A 23,318-nucleotide genomic window follows, 5' to 3' on the forward strand; every position below is an offset into this window, starting at 1 on the left:
GGGTCAAGTAAATAATTAAAATCATTTCTGACTCAATCATACATGTTAATGAGATCTTGGGGCAGGATGAATCAACGAAATTTTCAGTTAATCCCAAACAATTAATTGCAATTTAAAAAAATGACTGCTCATTCCTCAGAATGGTGGTTCTGAAAGAACACTGGGAAGGTCTGATTCAGCTCCTGTGCCCTCCCTCTGGGTGGAAGTGCTAACGAGCCATGGAATGGCTACAAGGAGGCCAGGGAGATGGAACAGCAAGTGTCTCCCAGCTGCGCCACACAGGAGATCTTACCACTCCTGCTCATGCTGTGTGGCCTCTGCCTTCCAGCATGAAAACCGCCTGTTGAGTAGACCCTTCATTCTGTCTTGTACCTTTCAGATTCACCCTGCGCAACTGTGACCGTGTCAAACCCCTGTTTAAAACCCTCAATGGCTCCATGTTGCTGTCAGAATAAAACTGAAATGGACCAACATGACCCCAAGGTCTGTGCCACGTGGACCCCACTTCTTCCTCCAGACATCACTCCTTTCATGCTATCTTTATACACCAGTCTACTACACTGAGCTCCCCGAAGTCCACAGTCTCCCAGGTCCCCACCTTCAGCCTTCATGCTGCTGCTGCTGCTGCTGCTGCTAAGTCGCTTCAGTCGTGTCCGACTCTGTGCGACCCCATAGACGGCAGCCCACCAGGCTCTGCCGTCCCTGGGATTCTCCAGGCAAGAATATTGGAGTGGGTTGCCATTTCCTTCTCCAATGCATGAAAGTACAAAGTGAAAGTGAAGTCACTCAGTCCTTAGCGACCCCATGGACTGCAGCCTACCAGGCTCCTCCGTCCATGGGATTTGCCAGGCAAGAGTACTTGTCTAGAATTCTCTGCCCCTCCACGACACATCAGCAGTGGGACAGGCGCTAAGAAGTGGCCACTGGTCCACGATGCTTGCATCTGAGTAAGTCTGTCCAGCACAAAACTGAGATAAAATGCCCCCTTGGAGAGACCAGCTAAGATCTTGTTCTCTAAGATCACTATCAGTAGCGAAAGAACTAACATTTTCAGCTCCATCTCCCAGAGCATTTGTCTTCCATCCAAACTTGAGTGACAAATAAGGGTTATGTTTTACTGGATTCTGTCAAATATTGATGCCTGAGCTGCAATTATCTACTTGTGTTTCTCCCCCATCAGTTCGCGAATATCTGTGATACCACTAACCATGTTTACTTCCACCATCATTATATTTTCAGCTCCTAGAAGACCGCCGGGCACACAGTAGGTATACAGTGTCTTTCAATCAATATTTATTTAGTGAGTAAATGAATGAAAAAACAATATCACAACCCACACTCTTCAGCATTGCATTAATGCCTCTAGAGGTTCAGTTCTTATCAGTTTCTAGCCAACTCTTTAGAAATAGTTAAACTCTTAAACTGCACATGAAAACAATAATTTTTATTTAGTTAATTTATTCTTTGATCTTAGGTTACTGTTTACTTTTATTCAATGAAAAGATTTATTAGTCAAAGATAAAGTAATATAATTAGAGTTACAGAGTCTTAGTACTTTATTAGTTGTCTATCCGGAAAATGAACTATGCAAAAATCATACTAAATTGATTTCTGTATAAAAGGTGCTGAGGTAATTTAAAATGATTCTGATTCATTCACTGAGGTATTAGAAATAGAAGATGTTTCTTTCCAAAACCATGATAACAGTTGCTTTGAAGCCCTCACATGCACTAAGAATTAAAACAGGCTATTCACATTAGAAAATTCAGTGATTTATACTTTTTAATTCAGTCATCCAATTTTAATAAGTTATCTTAAGATACTTTACACTGATGTTTTTCACCAGTTTGGGGGTTTTTAACTTAAGTTTCTAACTCACTGTCTGTGGTTAATAATATGATGTCTCTCAAACTAGTTTCTTATGTCAAAAACATCCTTTTGTTCACTGAAAGCAATTAAATAAACCAAATGTTATAGTAGGACATTGCAATCCAGAATCAGAGGTATGTACCACACAAACTCAGTAAGTAAAGTTTTACAACAAGGAGCACCAATTATTACAGAGGCTTGACTGTGTACAGGTAGAAAGAAAAGTAATGTGGTAGTAAGCTCCATTGACTGAATCCTGCCACGAGTCAGGGACTAGGCATTCACACAGAACCCACTGCTTCTTCTCATCATTGTGACCCTACGAGTAATGCAGACCTGCCACAATGAGAAGCTACAGCTCAGAGAACACCAACACGTTACAAAACTGCATAACCAACAAGTAGAAGTACCTAGACTTAAACAAAACAAAACAAAAAAGAATTGAATAACATTCAAAAAATAAATATAAACTCCTGCATTCCTTAATATGGTTGGATATGAGGACATTTACCTAATGAACCACTGGTTCCTTAAAAATCATTAAATATTCTGCAAACTAAAAGACTAATATGCTAATATATTAATTGAAATCAGTTTTAAATACTTAAAATAATCTTTGGATAAATGATTGATAGACAAATCAAAGAAACAGATTTTTAGAACAGCTTGAATAATTAGTGACCAAAATTAATCACATCTGAGACAGAAGAATTCATCAAAGTTAGACTTTACAATATGACATGACTTTGCCAACAAAGGTCTGTCTAGTCAAGGCTATGGTTTTTCCTGTGGCCATGTATGGATGTGAAAGTTGGACTTCGAAAAAGGCTGAGCGCCAAAGAATTGATGCTTTTGAACTGTGGTGTTGGAGAAGACTCTTGAGAGTCCCCTGGACTGCAAGGAGATCCAACCAGTCCATTCTGAAGGAGATCAGCCCTGGAATTTCTTTAGAAGGAATGATGCTAAAGCTGAAACTCCAGTACTTTGGCCACCTCATGCCAAGAGTTGATTCATTGGAAAAGACTCTGATGCTGGGAAGGATTGGGGGCAGGAGGAGAAGGGGACGACAGAGGATGAGATGGCTGGATGGCATCAATGACTCGATGGACATGAGTCTGAGTGAACTCCGGGAGTTGGTGATGGACAGGGAGGCCTGGCATGCTGCAATTCATGGGGTCACAAAGAGTCAGACACGACTGAACTGAACTGTATTATAATAATCAGAATGTGCTAATAATGGAAAGTTCAACCATGAATTGAGAAAATTTTCATATCTTCAATATTCCTACATAATAAAAAATAACCACATAAAACCAAGTGTTTGTAGTATTTTATTTAGTATTCTCTCTTGAGAGTGCTAAATGTTATTAAATAAAATAAGCAACTTACTGCAATGCTTTGAATTTAAAATAAACATTAAAAGCCTTATTGCTCTTTAATAATATCTTGGAATGAGGGGTCTAAAATTTGCTTGATGAATGCATTCTATACAGATGGACTTCATATGTTCTGATTTTTAAGATCATCCCTAGACATCTTTTGAGCAATGTCTTAATCTTTACTCTAGCTTATTCCTAATACTATGTCCTAGCCATAAAAGCCATAGCTAATCAGTTTATCCCTAAGAAAACACATGACTACACTGTGCGTTGGTTTTGAAAAATAAGCACCAAGGGCTTCCCTGATAGGTCAGTTGGTAAATAATTCTCCTGCAATGCAGGAGACTCTGGTTCGATTCCTGCGTTGGGAAGATCCGATGGGGAAGGGACAGGCTACCCACTACAGTATTCTGGCCTGGAGAATTCAGTCCACGGGGTCGGACATGACTGAGCAACTTTGACTTTCACTTCCTTTCATCCACAGTTTCCTGTATGATAGACTTAAAAAAATTACGACTGAAGACTTAGTAAGACAAACTTACTTTTACAGTTTGGTTTATATGTGTGTATGTACACACTCACATATGTTTATATGTATTGAGTATTATCTCTTAGTCTGACATTGTTAAATTATTTTAATATGTTGTTGTTGTTGTTGAGTCACTCAGTCCTGTCTGACTCTTTTGTGACCCCATGGACTGTAGCCTGCCAGGTTCCTCTGTCCCTGGATTTCCCAATCAAGAATACTGGAGTGAGTTGCCATTTCCTTCTCCAGGGGATCTTCCTGACCAGGGATCAAACCCGTGTCCCCTGCATTAGCAGGCAGATTCTTTACCACTGAGCCACTAGGGAAGCCCTTTATTTTAATAGATTTTTAATAGATTGTGTCATTTATTCTTCTGAACTTCAGGTAGTCCAGGGTATTATTATTGTGTGTACAAATAACAAATAAAATAACTAACTGAAGCTCAGGGAGTTCAGATCACCTTTCCAAAGCAGTGACTCCAGGAACTAAAAACAGACTTCTCTAAATCAAAAAATGCAAAATAGTGCCATGAATTTGCCATGAAAGTTTATTTATTCAGATTTACTTAGAAATTAATGAATTGGAGAATAAAAAATTCTATTCAAGTTGATTTCAAAAGTAAAATAACATAAACTTTTTTCCTCACCGTTAACCCATTTGGGAGAAGTTTAAACTTATATGCCTCTAAAAGAGTCCTTATGTCAGGAGAAATTACAAATATATATGACTTGTGAAAAAAGAAAAAAATTATCTATTCATATTTTATGTCATAGTAGAATTTAATACCAAAAATTAATTACTCACCAAATCTACCTTTCCCCAGAAAAATAAAATAATTATAGCTCTTCTCAAGATAGCACGGTCAAGTGCAAAATATCCTGAGTCTTTGTTGAAAATAAAACCCGAGTATTTGCTGTCATTGTAGCAAGTTCAATGAACTTCTTGTTATTGCTGGATATGTTTATCTTTGTAACCCAAGCAATGGTACCCAACAACTTGGCACTTAATCATTTTAAAATTAAAAGATTAAGTCCACTGAAAGCCTAATTATGAAAGCTGGAAGAAAAAAAATGGGGAAAAAAGGAGTGCAAATAATTTCAAGCTTAGTATCCAAATAAACCTTGGAAAGGAATGCTTAATTAACTCTATGGTGTTGTTCTCCAAGAAAAGAATATATTTATTTTCCCTAGGAAATTAAACTTTTCTGTAGTTAGATATTCAAAGACTAAAGAAACTTAATTGAGATTCTTAAAAGATAGTAAGCAGGACTTGTTGCTATGACTCCTACCACCAGCATGCAGCTTAATCAGCACCCATGGCAATCACTGGGAGGAAATGGCTATTTTAGTTCTTAGTTCTACTTCTAAAGATGCAGGGATCAAAACTGAAATTTGACCTAGAAGCTGTCATGGTTCTAAAGCTGCATGACAAAAGGTTTGGCAAGTGTTAATAAGAATAGGAAAACAACAACCAACAAAGCATTCAGATTTCTCAAACTTTCAAGACAGTAAAGTGCAGCAGACTAGCCAAGAGCCTAACAGCCAAAGATTAAACCCAATGTGCCGTGATGGGCATGCTCACTGCTCTAATCTGTTGTCAATGATCAAAGACGAGATGTTTTCTCATACTGAACACCCAGTAAACAAACAGTGAGCTACAGCCACTGGGACGGAAGAAGCAAGCCAGTGACCAAGAAAACAGAAGGACCGGCTGGACCTGAGAGCAGACAGATACTTGCACCTCGATTCTGCCGTCGGCGCAGGAACTGAAGGATCAGGGTCAAGTCTGCTGGTGCTTCTGAGCAGTCAGAGGGAGAGACACACTGCCTGAACACACCTGCACCCAGAGCTTCGCCCGCGTGGAGCCCCACATATGGAGAAAGCCACAGTGGAAAATGAAAAGACGTCCGTACAGATACCCAATTAGTCTTTGGAAATTCGCCTATCCAGAACTCTTTAATTATATAGTGTTTCATTTTAACTATGTTGCTTTGGGTCAGTCCCTTACACAGAAGATGGGAGAGAACTGAATGAGTCTTTCAACCCCAAGGATATAGTCTTCTTCAAAGATTCAAAGGGAGGGGATATATGTACATCTGTGGCTGATTCACTTTGCTGTACAGTAGAAACTAACACAACATTGTAAAGCAACAATACATCAACAAAAATTAAAAATAAAATAAATAACGTTTTAAAATAATAAAAAAGATTCATCATTTTGAACTTTAAAAGCCAAAGTAAAGCAAAAAAAAAAGGAAAAAACAGAGTGGCAAAAAAAAAGAAAGGAAACAGAAAAAAGGCCCAGAATTAGGGCGACCTGCAGATCAGAACGTGAAACTTAAGGTGTTAAGAAAAAGGATCTTTCTTCTCTGCCCTTCATCTCATATCATGCACAATAAGTATAAAGATATGAAAAAAGGAGACAATATTGCATAATGCTAAATAATTAAGGGTTTAAATAACTACTAAATCCTCTCATTACTTAACTATATCACATTCTTTGATATCAAAAGTTTCAAATTTTTAATTTTCAACTGAATTTGAATAGTATAATTGTCCACTAAGTTATAATCTGTAAATAAATACATTGAATTATTTCATTCATAATTAAGTGGATGTCCTAACATCTCTGAGTCAAATTTTTATAAATGTCTGATTATATCACACATTCAATGGGAAATTGGATCTTAAGAGCTTGTTTTATGGTTCTGTTTTTTGGGAGGGACGCCAACTGCACACTCTTAGTAAAACACTCTTTCATCCAGAAAGTTTGCCATCTTGCACAGTTTCTAGGGAGGACCACCTGGGTAGCAGGAACTAACAGGTAGCATTTCTCTGGACAGGTAGATCCGCACAGCAATCCTGAATCCCTTGGGTTGACCTAAGTCATACCAGATCATCCTCATACTTATTGATGTGGGATATATGCAGTTTCGTTCATTAGCAATTGTCTGAATTGAGAATATTTTCAGTTTGTTATTGTTTGTTCTTGATGGCTTCGTTCTCTCTCTCATCAGAAGACTACCTTCCGGTTGGTATTCTAACAGCAAGTTTCTCTTCTCATTCTCTCTTCTGATTCCTTCCTTTCTGCTACATCTGTAACTAAATCTGATAATTTCCCTATCACTCCCTGGCTGAAAGGCTATAGTTGCACGCTCTTGCGTTAGAACCATTTTCTCAATCCTTATATGAAGACTTCTGCCTGTGCTGCAGTGATCCAGGTTCTTGGACAAAAGAACATTTGCAAAAGGGTGCTTGGGGCTCTGGGCCATGACTCAATGGAAGGGGACTAATGATGCTTATGCTAAAGCTGAAGCTCCAATACTTTGGGCACCTGATGTGAAGAATCAACTCCCTGGAAAAGACACTGACGCTTGGGAAAGACTGAAGGCAAAAGAAGAAGGGGGCAGCAGAGGATGAGATGGTTAGATAACACCACTGACTCGATGGACATAAATTTGAGCAAACTCCTGGAGATAGTGGAGGACAGAGGAGCCTGGTGTGTTACAGTCCATGAAGTCACAGAGTCAGACACAACTTAGCGACTCAACAACAATGATGGGCTAGCACAGAGGGAAATCAAATGAGGTAGCCAGGGCTCAGAGGACAATGAGTGGGTTTAGAGGTAGAGTACCAGAGTGAGAGGCAGAGGGTAAGATGCTGTGACCAGCAGACCCTGCTTTGCCCACTGCCGGGCACCATTCTCAGGTGTCCTACATGATCGGAAGCCCTCAGGGGCACAATGGCAATCACACAATGGAAGCTGTGCATTGTTACTGGTGCTACAGCAAGACTGGTTTTAATTTAGACGCTCAGCAAATCCCACTTAACAACAAAATCCAGGGGTGAGTTATGAGAACCCGCGTCAAGGGAGGGTGGGGAGGGCGGAAATGACTAATCCCGAAAGGGTCAAAAACACTCATGAGATCTGGGGGGACATCACAGAAGAGCTGACGACGTGTTCTACAAAGGAACAGGAGTGGCAGGAAGTCAGGCAGCTGCAGCGGTCAGTCAGAAAGCGAAGCAGACAAATAGCCTGAACTTCAAAGAGGCAGACTTCCATGAGGGTAGCACCCCATGTCCCAGTCCAGAGGTCATGGGGGGAGGTGGAAAAATTCATAACAGAGAGCCGGAGCGGGGAAGCAGACTCAGGTGGGCCCCGAGCACGCTCAGCCCACCTCCTTGGTTCTGGCCACACCTCCACCCCTCGTTCTGACAGAATCACACACGCCCAGATTCCCTTCACGGTCCGCATTCAGAAAACCTCCCTGGATGAATGCAGCCTCCATGGGTCTCTCCCATTCTGGACCGACGGCTTTAGCAATCATTACATTAGTCTAGATCTCCATTATCTAATTTTCTCAAATTCTCAGATGGTTTTCTACGCGTGTGACTTTTGTATCTCCCAATTGATATACAAGTACTTTTGGAGCAGAAATGAGAATCTGGGCTTCATGCATCTTTCGCTGTCATGATATGTAGAAAGGTGAGCATGCTTGGTCCAATCAATATTAAAACACACTTAAGAGGCTGCTTGTTTTGAAAGGAGTACTCTTTTTAGTTTTTTACCTTCTTAAATTTTTTCAGCTTTGATGAGGTATAATTGACAAACTTGTGTATACATATGTGTGTGTGTGTGTATTTAACATGGTGATATAGATAAACATTGTGAATGATGACCATGATTAAGTTAATTAACACATCCATCACCTCACAAAGTTACCTCTTTTTCCATGGTGACAAGCTTAAGATCTACTGTCTAATAACTTCAAGTATATAATATAGAGCATTATTTTACTATGGAAGTGTTGGTGGCCTTAGGTACAATGATTCTGTGATAATGATGATTTTAATATGAGGCGATGAGGCTGTTGTCGTTCAGTCGCCAAATCATGTCCAACTCTTTCCAACTCCATGGACTGCAGCACTCCAGGCTTCCCTGTACCTCACCATCTCCCAGAGTTTGCCCAAGTTCATGTCCATTGAATCGGTGATGCCATCCAACCATCTCATCCTCTGTCACCTCCTTCTCCTCCTGCCCTCAATCTTTCCCAGCATCAGGGTCTTTTCCAAAGAGTCAGCTCTTTGCATCAGATGGCCAAGGTATTGGAGCTTCAGCTTCAGCATCAGTCTTTCTAATGAACATTCAGGGTAGATTTCCTTTAAGATGGACTGGTTTGATCTCCTTGCAGTCCAAGGGACTCTCTAGCACCACAGTTCAAAAGCATCAACTCTTTGTCACTCAGCCTTCTTTATGGTCCAGCTCTCACATCCGTACATGACTTTGAGAAAGACCATAGCCTAGACTATACAGAGCTTTGTCAGCAAAGTGATGTCTTTGCTTTTTAATACACTGTCTAGGTTTGTCATAGCTTTCCTGCCAAAAAGCAATCTTCTGATTTTCATTGGTATTTTTAAATTGTTTTACCTCCTTTGAGTTTAGTTATCACTTTACCTACCTCCCAGTTAAACAGGATGTAGGTATCATGTTATATAAAAGGGATTTTATTAAGGTAATGCTGAGAAATGGTTGAAACTAAATAATAACACTAAGTAGTGATCTCTACTTCATTTATACCTAAGGAACCAATTACTTAAAAATTGTGCACTTATATTAATAGTTGCTCTGGATTTTTCTTCTTTACAGACTTCTCGCCCTGAGTTTAATTTCTCATCTATAATTAACAAACAAAATTATATTCTTCTTTGTAAATTTTTCTTTAGGAAGGAAAGAATCTATCAAACCGTGACAATAATGGATCTTTGTCACACATATATGTAGCATCTCATTATGAATTTTTGTTCTTTTTGTACTGTTTCATAGAAAACCTGAAGCAGGACTGCAGAAAATCCCCTTACTATCCAACATTCGTTATTTGTGCTTCAAATTTAGACTGAAGCAGACAGCTGACTTATCTCAATAACAGAAAATGTCCATAAAATAAATATGTTACTGTGTATCATTAGATTGGCCAAACAGTGCATTCAAGTTTTTCCATAAGATGGTTAAGGATACAATGCATGATAGATGATAGAGGGAGGTGAAGCTGGAGAGGACCAGTGGGGCAAGAAGAACTGTGCTGGCATGGGTTGTTTGGATCATCACGTGGGGTGATTTGGGAGGAGACCAAGGAGGCGAGGTGACTGGCAATGGGAAAACCACCAACATCCAGGCTGGAGCGGGTAAGGACATAGGATGAGACAGTGTGGGCATTCAGATGTGTGATGACATCCGCTCAACAAGGCCAGGCATACTGGAGTCATCAAGAAAAACAAAGAGAAGGAAGAGGGCAAAGGAAGAGAGGAGGGAACCAGTCAGACTCAGGAAGGAGGAATTCCATTTTGCAGGCATTGAGACTGAAGCCTGCAAGGGGCGGCTGGGTGGACAGAGCTGACCCTTGAGCACACGGAGCCAGATTTATGGGCACATATGTAACGCTTGAAACCCCGAGACAGGAAATCATCAGTAATTTTCTGTGGGAGAGTTACTGTAAACTGGAGAGCACCGTCCATCAACAGGCTAAGACGTGACTGGTAAGATGGCAGAGGAGCTCAACAGAGACTTAGGCTAAGTCTCAGCAAGGCCCAGGTGAGGAGAGGCAGCAGCACGGGGCTCAGCTAGCTTGATGGGGGATGGAAGCTTCTGGAAGAGCTAGTTCTCCAGGCATGTCCCAGGCTTCATCCTCAACGCTGGTTGAACCTCATGTGAGAACTGCAGGTCCACCTCTCAAGCCCAAACTTTCTGATCTCAAATCTTGCCAGTGGGACCCACAAACCGGTACTTAGCATATTCTCCAAGTTATTCTATTCAGACAATAGCCTTAGAGGCTCTAGAACAAGATGTCTTACAGAAACAGCCAGAGATAGTGATTTTGCTATCATTACATAGTTTGCTGCTGCTGCTGCTGCTAAGTCGCTTCAGTTGTGTCCGACTCTGCACGACCCCAGAGACGGCAGCCCACCAGGCTCTGCCGTCCCTGGGATTCTCCAGGCAAGAACACTGGAGTGGGTTGCCATTTCCTTCCCCAATGCATGAAAGTGAAAAGTGAAATTGAAGTCGCTCAGTCGTGTCCGACTCTTAGCGACCCCATGGACTGCAGCCCACCAGGGTCCTCCTTCCATGGGATTTTCCAGGCAAGAGTACTGCAGTGGGGTGCCATTGCCTTCTCCATTATATAGTTTGGGTTATCTCAAATATTGTAGAGAAAGTAATGAGTGACTATTCTGACTTTAGGTTGTCTTAACAAAGTAAAGAAGAATTTAATTCCATGTCATCTTACCTTCTGAACTCCTCAGGCACTCTTCCAGTCCTATCGGTTATATAGGTCAGGCCTTTATCTCCTGTTGAGATGTAGTTCTGTCTGTCTGCCATGTCATGAGTCCTGGGCACAGAGTATGTGGCTTCGGATTATCTATCCTCATTCCCTCACCTCTTGTCAAACAGTCGAAAATAGAATGACCTCAAATCAGTCAGGTTGCAACCATCAGAATCTAATTCTTTTTTAAGGCCTCTAAGTTTCTAGGTTGGAACTAATTCTGTCCTTGACTTTAAACCCATCTCCTTTACCCTATTTTTTCTTTGTTTTTCAATCATCTAAGGAGAAAGACCTATATTTTTGTAACCATAAATGTCAGCTCTCTTTCCAATTAAAAATAGTAAAATGAGACTTACACTTAAAGTTTTAATAAACTGAAAGTTACATATTTAATTTAGAAACGTATCTTTCAAAAAAAGTGATAGTTAAGACTACACTTATTTTTAGTTGTACCATACCAACTGCGTATTTCATACAGTCAACACATTCTTGAAAAATAAAGCAATCTTCTGAACTGTTCACTACAAAACATTTAGTTTAGTGTGACAAGAAGATATTGAATAAAGGATTTATACATTTCAATTTATGACAAACTCAAACTTAAGTAAAATAAACAGTAATTTACAATAGCCTTAGAAACTTCAAATTGAAATTAAAATAAAGAAATACCAGCTGATTATATTTGAAATTATTCTGAGCAGAGCTTACCCCAGCACTTCACTAACACACTTCCACCCAGGCATGAATTTCCACGTTCAAATGTTTTCCTGTGAAACTAGTGTGACTATCTGGACGTCTTTACAGTTCTCACGGAAGTATCGATCCTTTATCATATGTGTTTCAGACATTTGCTGTATGACACAGGGAACTCAAACCTGGTGCTCTGTGACAGTCTGATGGGGTGGGAAGTGGGAGGGAAATTCAAGAGGGAGGAGGTATATGTACACCTATCGCCGATTCATGATGATATATGGCAGAAATCAACATAATATTGTAAAGTAATTATCCTCCAATTAAAAAAATTTTTTAATAAAACATCAAATTTTCAGAGGTCAACCTGATGATGTCTCTATTGTGAAACACGTTTACCAGGCATCTCTTTTAGGAATGAGCTCAAGCAGCTGGCTCCCTCAGTTCCTTCTCTCCTTGAATAGGCATGCTCCTCCCTTGACTCTGACTATCCCCAATGATTTCTGTGAGCATTAGCATGCAGCAGAAGTGGCGCTATGGAACCTACGATGTTCTAGCTTATAAGAGGTCTTGCAACTTCTGCCTGGGTTTTTTCCTAGAACACTTTTCTAGGGATGTACCCACTTGGAACCCAGCCACCATGCTGCAAAAAGTCCAAGCCACTTGCAGGCAGCCCCACCTGAACTCCCAACCAGTAGCCAGCATCCACCGTCAGCTACAGGTGGGAGCCACTTTAAGCGACCAGCCCAAGTCTTCAGATGCCTGACCCTCAGCATATACTGAACTGCAAGGCAGGAGACCTCAAATAAGAACTGCTCAGCAGTAAAGTCCACAGAACCATAAGGGATAATAACTAATTGTTTTAATTCACTAGTTATAAGGATACATGGTATGCAGCAAAGATAACCAAAATATCAATCTTTCTCTGCTCAGGATCAAACTTTTATAATTTTCTAGAGCATATAACATACTAGAGGGCTTCCCAGATGGTTCAGTTCAGTCTCTCAGTTGTGTCCAACTCTTTGTGACCCTATGGACTGTAGCACACCAGGCCTCCCTGTCCAGAGTTTATTCAAACCCATGTCCACTGAGTCAGTGATGCCATCCAACCATCTCATCCTCTGTCGTCCCCTTCTCCTCCCACCTTCAATCTTTCCCAGCATCAGGGTCTTTTCCACTGAGTCAGTTCTTCGCATCAGATGGCCAAAGTATTGGAGTCCCAGGTGGCACTAATGGCAAAGAACCCACCTGTCAATGCAGGAGACATAAGAGTCACAGGTTCAATCCCTGGGTTGGGAAGATCCCCTGGAGGAGGGCAGGGCAACCCACTCCAGAATTCCTGCCTGGGAAATCCCATGGACAGAGGAGCCTACAGTCCTCTGGGCTCCTCTGGTGGGCTACAGTCCATAGGGTCGCAAAGAGCTGGACATGACTGAAGCGACTTAGCACAGCAAACCATGTAATATACTAGAGGCCAACTGACCCTTAAAAAGTTTCAACTAGTAGTTTAGCACCTTTAAAATATTCTTGGTTTGTTTCATGGAAATAGCTCAAGCTTATCTTTTTACATGTTTTTATTAATTATTACTAAATCAAGATCTGAGCTACACAAATGTATAGAATCATGAATGACCCTTCATCAAACAAAAGAGAAAACAGGATCCCTCACGTCTGCATAATCCACCTAAAGATGATCATTTGCTTCTCCGACTTCAAATCCTGCCTCTCTGTACCTTGTTCATAACTACCTCTAGGGGGTCATACTTCTCTGAAGAAAAAAAAGTATGAATTTGAGATGATACCACATGTCATTATTCTTGGCTTAAATTTGCAAATAATTTTCAGATCCTTAACCAAGATCCTTTTTACTGAAACTGAATGACATCAAAATATTTCTGTCTGATGTTCTCCTCTTGTCAAAATTTGTGGACTCCTAGATCTAACACTGAATGTTAAAGATGTCACACTTCACTGTTCTAATTTCAGGGCACTGACACATGTTATGTGGTTGATATTTCTCTTCCTGCAGATAATGTTTATCCTCCTTCCCTTTCCCTCAACCAGCCCTCCACATACCTGTTCACCTCCAAACAGGTAATTTATTACATGGATTTACTGTTCACCAAAGGTTGGTGACCTTCTAACCTTTATTTTCCTTCTTATTCTTGTGCTCTGATTAATTTCTCACTATATGTTTCCAATTTACTAACATATGTGTTAACATGTTTAGCCATCACCATTTAATTAACATCTCAAAAATGAAATTTATCTTCTGTCCAAAGCATCTGGAAAATAAACCATCTGTTTTATTCTTTAAAAACTCTATCAAGGGATCTACTATATCCCCAATCCTCAAGGTTTCAAATCTCCAGAAAATGCTTCTTATTCAACCTCCTCTTTATCACTTAATTTCCTAATTTTAGACTTTTCATTAGAAATATCATCCATCCATCTTTCTTTCTCCATTTCTACTAGTGCTACTATTTCGCCGCAACTGAACCAGACGTGGACCGTAACACTTCAGGATTACTATGACAACCGGTTCTGCCCTAATTTATCCTTTATCTTAAGCAACACTGCTCAATTTGTCTTCCTCCAACACTCATTTCACTACAATTCCTCTCTACTCAAGAATATTCCATGATTTCCTCTTTCCTATTATATACATTCTCAATTCCTCAGGTTGCTTTTGAAGGCTATCCAAAATCAAGTCTCATCCTGCCAATCCATTCTGTCAGTCGTGTCTTATTGCTCCCTGAAATTCTTTCAGCTCTGCTCAGGGATCCATTACTCTAGGTGGAATACCTGTCTCCTTCCCAAATCCTTCACATCCCTTCAAGCACCACCAGGTTCAGAGCCACTCCCTCCATGAAACTTCCCATAATATCTCCTGTATAATGTTCAACGTCACTTTTTAAATACAACAAAGTACATTGAGTGATGCGGTGAGAGGAGAAATTTAAAATATTCCCCCACCTGTCTCACACCAGAGCCTGCAATTTCATAATTAGTGACTGTGCAGGTTCAAGCCAACCTTGCAGCTAAAAAATAAATATTCTTAGTGATGAGTTAGTCCCATACTTTTTCAGTATGAAATATTTCATCATATCTTTTGTGCAGAGCAAAACTTGGGGGCAGAGAGGAAGCCCACTGCATACCTTGAAAAGCTGAAGGCATCACTGAGAAAATAAAATAAAAGAAGAAAGCAAGGGATACCAAATCTCAATTTGCCTGCTTAGCAAATAATGTGGGGTTTTTTTGAGAAACAGCCTTGTGCATTATAAATATGATAACTATCAATTATTCAGAATATTTTGATTAACCAATTACTTTCATTCTTCCATGATGCTAGAGCATGGGTTTCTTCTTCTGAGTCAAGCAAGAATTGATGGCTATATTCACCCCCACAGCACCGTCTTCCTCTCTTGAAATGATACATTTCAGTTGTCATGACACCAGTAAAAGATGGACTTACCCTGCTGGCACAGTCAGGCATTCAGCTACACTGCTTTCCCCCTTATCCTAGCAATTTGGACTCCAATGCTAAATCCTCACCCCCCTACTACTTCTAAATAAAAGAAGTGCTAAGTAATGAAGTTCTGTGCTTTTCACAAGTGAATTAAAAGATGAGGAGAAAGATGACCTGAAGTGACCAAGTGTTTTCTCTCTCATTTCTGCACAGATTTCCTTCCTTCCTTCCTTCTCTCATGCTGCCCGCCCCTCCTTCCAGGGCTCTTGCTATGTGTGGACTGCGTGTCTGGGTCTCTGTCCTGATCTCTGGCCTCAGACCCTCACTCCCAGACCACCCATTTGTCCTTTCCTCTACCACCCGGCCTGCTGGGTTCTCACCGGCTTCCTCAACCCACTCTCTCCTACTAGCCATCTGACAGCTCCATGAGCTTTTAGTGACCTCAGTCACAATAAGAAAATGCAGTCCATTTATGGCACAGAAAGGAACAGACAAATTTCAGCTGTCAGTTTACAGGTAGGATAGAGAAGTTCTAAGAGTCAGAGATCAAACTCAGTCTGATCAGAGGGGTTCAGGGGCTAACCCCACCTCCTCTCCAGAACACTCTCCTGTAACCTGCTGCTGCTGCTAAGTCACTTCAGTCGTGTCCGACTCTGTGCGACCCCATAGATGGCAGCCCACCAGGCTCCCCCGTCTTTGGGACTCTCCAGGCAAGAACACTGGAGTGGGTTGCCATTTCCTTCTCCAATGCATGAAAGTGAAAAGTGAAAGTGAAGTCGCTCAGTTGTATCAGACTCTTATTGACCCCATGGACTGCAGCCTACCAGGCTCCTCTGTCCATAGGATTTTCTAGACAAGAGTACTGGAGTGGGATGCCATTGCCTTCTCCGCCTGTAACCTGAGATCCTGTCTAATTTGTTGAGGTAAAAGCCAAGACCTACCGTCTTCATTATAGTTTGGAAATGCAAGCTGGGGAAATAATTAACTTCAAAATTATGTGCACCTTACCCTTGGATAGATAGTCCACTCAAGCTTAAGGTCACTCTTCCTGGAGACTTTAGGCAGTATACAAAATAGCATCTTTAAATGCTTTCAGTGAAGTGAACAGATTACTTCACTGAAAGTCAATTATGTTGGTTTTTCCATTTATGAGAGCTTTTCCCCTCTATGTGTTATTCTAACAGGAGTTTATATGACCATGTACAACAAAAGAAAGAGCCTGAAACTCATTCTGCCATGCTTGGGGGAAAAAGTGTTTTATCTTTCCCTTTTAAACGGAACATTTTCCTTCTGTTTCAGAAAACTTTTTAAAGACAGCTCATGCTGCAGATCATTTGCAAGACGAGTTTATTCACAGGCCCTTAAAAAAAGGACTTTTTAAAACTTTTCCAAAGTCATGCAACAGACTATGAATGTCTTGACCACAATTAACATTCATAGGCAAAAATGTCCTCAGCTTTCTCTGTCCTCCTTTCTTCCAAGCTGGCCAGCGTCTATAAACTCCACCGATTAGCAGTCAGAGCACCCCCTACCCCTCGAGCCTGTGGGAACTTAGGAATTTCCACCCGAGCACGTCAATCCCCAAGGCCTCCTTCACTCTGGAAGAAATCCCTCACAACAAAGGACAAGGGAGAGGCCGGGGGAGGGGCATAATGGACTTGGCCGAAAAGAAACGAGAACACTGGCACTGAAGGGTCAGTCCGGGCTGCCCGCCGATCCCTAATCAGCACGAAAAGCGGCCGCGCCGGCGGCTCCTCGGACCGCGCCTGCGGGATGCATGGTTCCAGGCCTCCGCCCCCTGCGCGCGGCTCCGAGCTCTTCTCCCGGGACGCCACCTCCTCGGGCACCGGTCCCCGCACCGAGTTCCCCGACCCCAGCCACTCGCACCCAAGTGCCGCCCCTAAACTCCAAAGCGGAAGCGGGGGCGGGGGGCACTCGGTCTAGAAACTTGAGCGGAGCGGCGCGCGCGCACCCCAGCACCCTGGGACACGGACCGGGTCGCACCCACCTCCCACTGGCCCGTCTCACCCCGAGGCAGGTCAGCCTTCAGCCTCAACTTGCAGCCTTTTACTCAACGATGGCACTCGATGGAGGCGGAGGCTGGAAAGTGTCCCTCCTCGCCCTGCCCCGGTGCCTTCCCGCACGCAAACCCGTGCAAGTGGAAGTTGCGCGAAGTCCCCTCTCCCCGCGCCCCGTCTCAGCTTGCTCCTGGGACGCACGTGGGAACAGCCCCCCAGCCTCGAACTCTGCGCACCCCCCCGTCACGCCCACGCGCGGCGACCCCCTCTGGACCGCGGTCCTCCCCCGGCGCCCACCTCCGAGTGCCACCCCGTTCCCGCCGCCTGGCCCCCGGAGAAAAGTCCACAGACTGCTGGGGGGAGGTGTGCAATCCCAGGCCGGCCGGCCGACACCCGCTTTCCTCCCGAGGCCGAGCCCCGGGGCGCCCCGCGGGCTGCACACTCACCCATGGCGCCGCGTCCCGCTGCCCGGCGGCCCCTCCAAGTGCTGGCGGCCGACGCAGCGCGGGCCCGAGAGCTCCGCGCGCCTCTCCTGCTCCGCGCACCGCGCGAGTGACAGCCTCGCCCCTCCCAGCGGAGCCGGCTCCCGGGGCTCCTGGCACCCGGCGGCCGCGCAGACCCCTCCCTCTTCCCACCTGCTCGGCGGACAACTGGCTGTGGCCTCGAGGTTCCCGCCGCGCCCCTCCCCGGCCCCCTTTCCCGCCCTGATCACGTCCACTTGGCCGGCCACTTGCAAACACCTCTCCCTGCAATACGTTGAATACACATTACACACTCGCCCCGTCTTAGGGCACACGAATGACCTGGTAGCCAAGATCATAACCCGTAACCTGGAAACCCTAACCAGGAAAGCTGATTCCAGAGGAGTTTGATAGGATAATTTCCCTAAAAATCTTCTCTTGCTTTCAATATACTAGTTTTCCCTTAATAACAATGTTAAGGTAACAGGAAGAGAAAATTCTCCCATGAATTTATATCTCTCTTCTTTCTTCTATGTTTGTTTCTATAACCTGGCAAGGCTATAAAGTCCCTCCACGCCACACACACATCACAATATGCAAAAGTCACCTGGAAAATAAATGACTCAGTACAAGAAGCAGTAGATGCTGCTGGAAAAGCACTGGGCTTGCCAACTGGGAGGACTAGGTGGTGATTCCTGCTCTACTACTAATACAAGGGGACTCAGTTTCCTAATTTGTAAAATGAAAGATCTGGAAAAAGTGATCTCTAAGGTCCCTTCAAGCTAAAAAAAAAAAAAATTATATAATTCTTCGGGTTATTGGCCTAGTTCTTACACGATTCATACTGGAGAGTTATTTCAGTAAGTCAGTCCCCGAAGTGTCTTAAGCTACTTTTTCATACAGGACACACCCTAAAATACACAAATCTATGCCATAAACAAGCAGAAGAATGAAATAAAGTGCATGGTTACTAACCTCCAAGAACATTGCTAAATAATGGAGAAGACAATATGAAAAATAATTAAGAGCATGTTTGGCAGAAAAACATGAAGAAATGCTGAGCACATCAGTAACATGGCACAGAAACGTTTGCACAGCTATTCTTCAGGTAATGGAAGAGACACACTCCTGGAAGGATATTGCAAATGCATTTCAGTTAAATGGAAATAGAAAGTTGTTCTTATGGGTGGGGAAAGGAAGTAGTTGATAAAAGTTAAAAGTGCTCAATATCCCATTGAGAAATGAATCACCCTTCTGGAAACTAACATGAGCTGTGACTGCAGCAAAGAATAAACTTATACTGGATCCAAGAAAGATAAATGATGAATGTTTGGAGATTAATTCGTAAGTACAGCTTTTGGGGACAACCACAACGGTGCGGTCACTCACCTAGAGCCAGACATCCTGGAATGTGAAGTCAAGAGGGCCTTAGGAAGCATCACTATGAACAAAGCTAGGGAAGGTTATGTAATTCCAGTTGAGCTATTTCAAATCCTAAAAGATGATGCTGTTAAAGTGCTGCACTCAATATGCCAGCAAATTTGAAAAACTCAGTAGTGGCCACAGGACTGGAAATGGTCAGTTTTCATTTTAATCCCAAAGATAGGCAATGCCAAAGAATGTTCAAACTACCACACAATTGTACTCATCTCACATGTTAGCAAGGTAATGGTCAAAATCCTTCGATCCAGGCTTCAACATTACATGAAATGAGAACTTCCAGATACACAAGCTGGATTTAGAAAAGGCAGAGAAATCAGCGATCAAATTGCCAACATCTGTTGGATCATAGAAAAAGCAAGAGAAATCTAGAAAAACATCTCTTTTTTTGCCTCATTGACTACACTAAAGCCTTTGACTATGTGGATTCTCCTCGACAAACTGTGGAAAATTCTTAAGGAGGTGGGAATACCAGACCACCTGACCTGCCTCCTGAGAAACCTGTATGCAGGTAAAGAACCAACAATTAGAACTGGACATGGAACAATGGACAGGTTCCAAATTGGGAAAGGAGTAAGTTAAGGCTGTATATTGTCACCCTGTTTATTTAACTTATGTGCAGAGTACATCATGTGAAATGCTGGGCTAGATAAATCACAAGCTAGAATCAAGATTGCCAGGAGAAATATCAATAACCTCAGATATGCAGATGACACCACCCTAGTAGCAGAAAATAAAAAGGAACTAAAGAGCCTCTTGATGAAGGTGAAAGAAGAGAGTGAAAACGTTAGCTTAAAACTCAAGATTCAGAAAACAAAGATCCTGGCATCTGATCCCATCACTTCATGGCAAATAAACGGGGAAGAAATGGAAACAGTGCTAGACTTCATTTCCCTGGGCTCCAAAATCACTGTGGATGGTGACTGCAGGCATGAAATTAAAAGACACTTGCTCCTTGGAAGAAAAGCTATGACAAACCTAGACAGCATATTAAAAATCACAGACATCACTTTGCTGACAAAGGTCCATATAGTGAAAGTTACAGCTTTTCCAGTAGTTAGTTCCATATGGATGTGAGAGTTGGACCATAAAGAAGGCTGAGCGCTGACGAATTGACGCTTTAAAACTGGTGCTGGAGAAGACTCTTGAGAGTCTCTTGGACTGCAAGGAGATCAAACCAGTCAAGAATCTTTCTTTAGGATCACTCCTAAAGAAAATCAACCTTGAATATTCATTGGAAGTACAGATGCTGAAGCTCCATTACTTTGGCCATTACTTCAGCTCCATTACTTTTCCAATTGGAAAAGACCCTCATGCTGGGAAGGATTTAGGGCAGAAGAAGAGGGCAAGAGAGGGCAAGATGGTTGGATGGCATTAACTGACGCAATTGACGTGAGTTTGAGCAAACTCAGGGAGGTAGTGAAGAACAGGGAAGCCTGGCATGCTGCGGTCCATAAGGTTGCAACGAGTCAGCCATGACTGAAGTGACTTAGCATAAAATACATATGTATCTTGTTAGTTTTCTCTGTTGAGCCCTGACTAATACAATTCACCAATTAACTGGTCATCATAAAGGGATCAAAACACAGTAACAGATAAAAGTTGCCAATGACCAACAAATGTTTATGGATAACATTAGCACATTTTGATTATCCTCAAAGTTAAAATTTTTTTCATATTTAGTGTCTTTCTTCCCAGAGCTGCAGAACAAATTTTAAGATATTTCTAAGAGTGCTTGACATTGATCTAAATGAAAAATTAGGAAATATGACTATGATCCATAATTTTATCCAAGAGTGATAAGTGATGTAGTACATTGTAAATTACCACATGTACACCTTATATAAATAAGCACAACCAACACCATTTTACAAAATCACACAAAAATGTTTAAGAAAGAAATCACTGCTGCTGCTAAGTCACTTCAGTCATGTCCAACTCTGTGTGACCCCATAGACGGCAGCCCACCAGGCTCCCCTGTCCCTGGGATTCTCCAGGCAAGAACACTGGAGTGGGTTGCCATTTCCTTCTCCAATGCATGAAAGTGAAAAGTGAAAGTGAAATTGCTCAGTCATGTCCCACCCTCAGCGACCCCATGGACCGCAGCCTTCCAAGCTCCGTCCATGGGATTTTCCAGGCAGGAGTACAGCAGTGGGGTGCCATTGTCTTCTCCAAAGAAATCACTAAGGCCCTTTAAAAAGTAAAGTGTGAAAGGCAGAAGTTAGAATGATTTGTGTGAAAGGAAACTTAGATTCTGCACACAAAATAAGCTCATTAAACAACATGCCATTCTACATGCCCCAAAGGATATGGGAAACGTCAAGAAATTTCATTTTCAATCTGTTGTGAAATGTGATCCAGTTACCAGAAGCAAATGAGACGTAATTTTTTCCACCAATGAAGCAGTTTTGTATGTTGCTCAATTTACTCTAGATATCATAAAGATAAAAATGATTTGATAATATTTGTCTAGTGTGAACAAAACTATATTTCTCTTCCAAACTCATAGTACTTTGGCATTTTTATGTTCTTTGTTTTTAGATTATTTTCCCATATAGGGCAGTACTGAGTACTGAGTAGTTCCATGTGCTACATAATATGTCCTTATTAGTTATCTAGTTTACATATAGTAGTGTGTATAGTGTACATGTCAATACCAATCTCCCAATTTATCCCTCCTTCCCCTTACTCCTTTGTAACCATAAGTTTGTTTTCTACATCTATGACTCTACTTTTCTGCTTTTGTTTTGTTAAAAAAAAAAACTTTCAGAATTCCGAGAAAGAAATGAACATATCTGAAGCATAATAAATTATTTCAGGATCTCAGAAACACAATAGTTAAAATGCAATTAAAATCAGATCTACTCTTAATGTAGAAGAAACAGACATCCCTTACGTATCTAGCACTCCTGCTGTGAACTCTACACTAAGGAGGTTTGTTCTGTGTGTGGCCATGAAGCCAGCCTTCAAAGCCCCATTTAAGCCACATCACCCCAGTCACACCTCATGCATTTCTTTAATGAAGATAAGCACTTTCTAGTTTCTTTATTCATTTGCTTCTTTGGAGAAGCCTGGTATTATATTTTTACTGCAACATTTCAATTATGATACTATCTTTTGTGTCGATAGACCTAAATATGGTTTAAATTTACCCTGAATCCTTTCATCTGGGTAATCAGGGCAAGGAGTGACATGTGTATGATAACATCCAAGTCTTATCTGGATGGATCTCCTGGAAAGGTCAGATCAACCATAAATAAGAGTCATGGGTTGTAGTACCTACTATGTGTGGCACAAAGTGAAGAAGAAGTAAAGAGCCTCTTGATGAAAGTGAAAGTGGAGAGTGAAGAAGTTGGCTTAAAGCTCAACATTCAGAAAACGAAGATCATGGCATCTGGTCCCATCACATCATGGGAAATAGATGGGGAAACAGTGGAAACAGTGGCTGACTTTATTTTTCTGGGCTCCAAAATCACTGCAGATGGTGACTGCAGCCATGAAATAAAAGATGCTTACTCCTTGGAAGGAAAGTTATGATCAACCTAGAAAGCATATTAAAATGCAGAGACATTACTTTGTCAACAAAGGTCCATCTAGTCAAACCTATGGTTTTTCCAGTGGTCGTGTATGGATGCGAGAGTTGGACTATAAAGAAAGCTGAGCACTGAAGAATTGATGCTTTTGAACTGTGGTGTTGGAGAAGACTCTTGAGAGTCCCTTGGACTACAAGGAGATCCAACCAGTCCATCCTAAAGAAAAACAGTCCTGATGTTCATTGGAAGGACTGATGTTGAAGCTGAAACTCCAATACTGTGGCCACCTGATGCGAAGAGCTGAGTCATTTGAAAAGATCCTGATGTTGGTAAAGATTGAAGGCAGGAAGAGAAGGGGATGACAGAGAATGAGATGGTTGGATGGCTTCACCGACTCAATGGACATGAGTTTGGGTAAAATCTGGGAGTTGAGTTGGTGATGGACAGGGAGGCCTGGCGTGCTGCGGTTCATGGCGTTGCAAAGAGTCAGACATGACTGAGCGACTGAACAGAACTGAACTGAACTATGTCCTAGGTCCTTTGCAAAACATCGCATATGTAGGTCTTCCAAGGACTCTGAATTCAGTGCATTATTACTATTAATTTACAATTAATAAA

At 42.0% G+C, this 23,318-nt stretch overlaps 1 protein-coding gene across 8 annotated transcripts in view; it reads right to left on the bottom strand.

Moving 5' to 3' along the window:
• The window catches only part of GPM6A (glycoprotein M6A), a 256,966-nt gene extending 239,146 nt beyond the window's left edge, over positions 1-17,820 (bottom strand). For 6 of the 8 annotated variants that reach the window (XM_086380976.1, XM_086380977.1, XM_086380982.1 and 3 more), the window contains exon 1: positions 17,713-17,820. In XM_086380976.1, the coding sequence (XP_086237102.1) occupies positions 17,713-17,716 (4 nt within the window). In that variant the 5' untranslated portion in view covers positions 17,717-17,820. Of the gene's footprint in view, positions 1-17,256; positions 17,513-17,712 lie in introns of those variants that run through there. The other 2 variants (XM_086380983.1, XM_086380984.1) reach the window with 2 other exon arrangements.
• Positions 17,821-23,318: the final 5,498 nt, after the last annotated feature.

Source organism: Bos grunniens, chromosome 27 (assembly GCF_055505025.1).
Source record: "Bos grunniens cultivar Pamir isolate PY7600 chromosome 27, Bosgru_T2T1.0, whole genome shotgun sequence".
Lineage (NCBI taxonomy): Eukaryota > Metazoa > Chordata > Mammalia > Artiodactyla > Bovidae > Bos > Bos grunniens.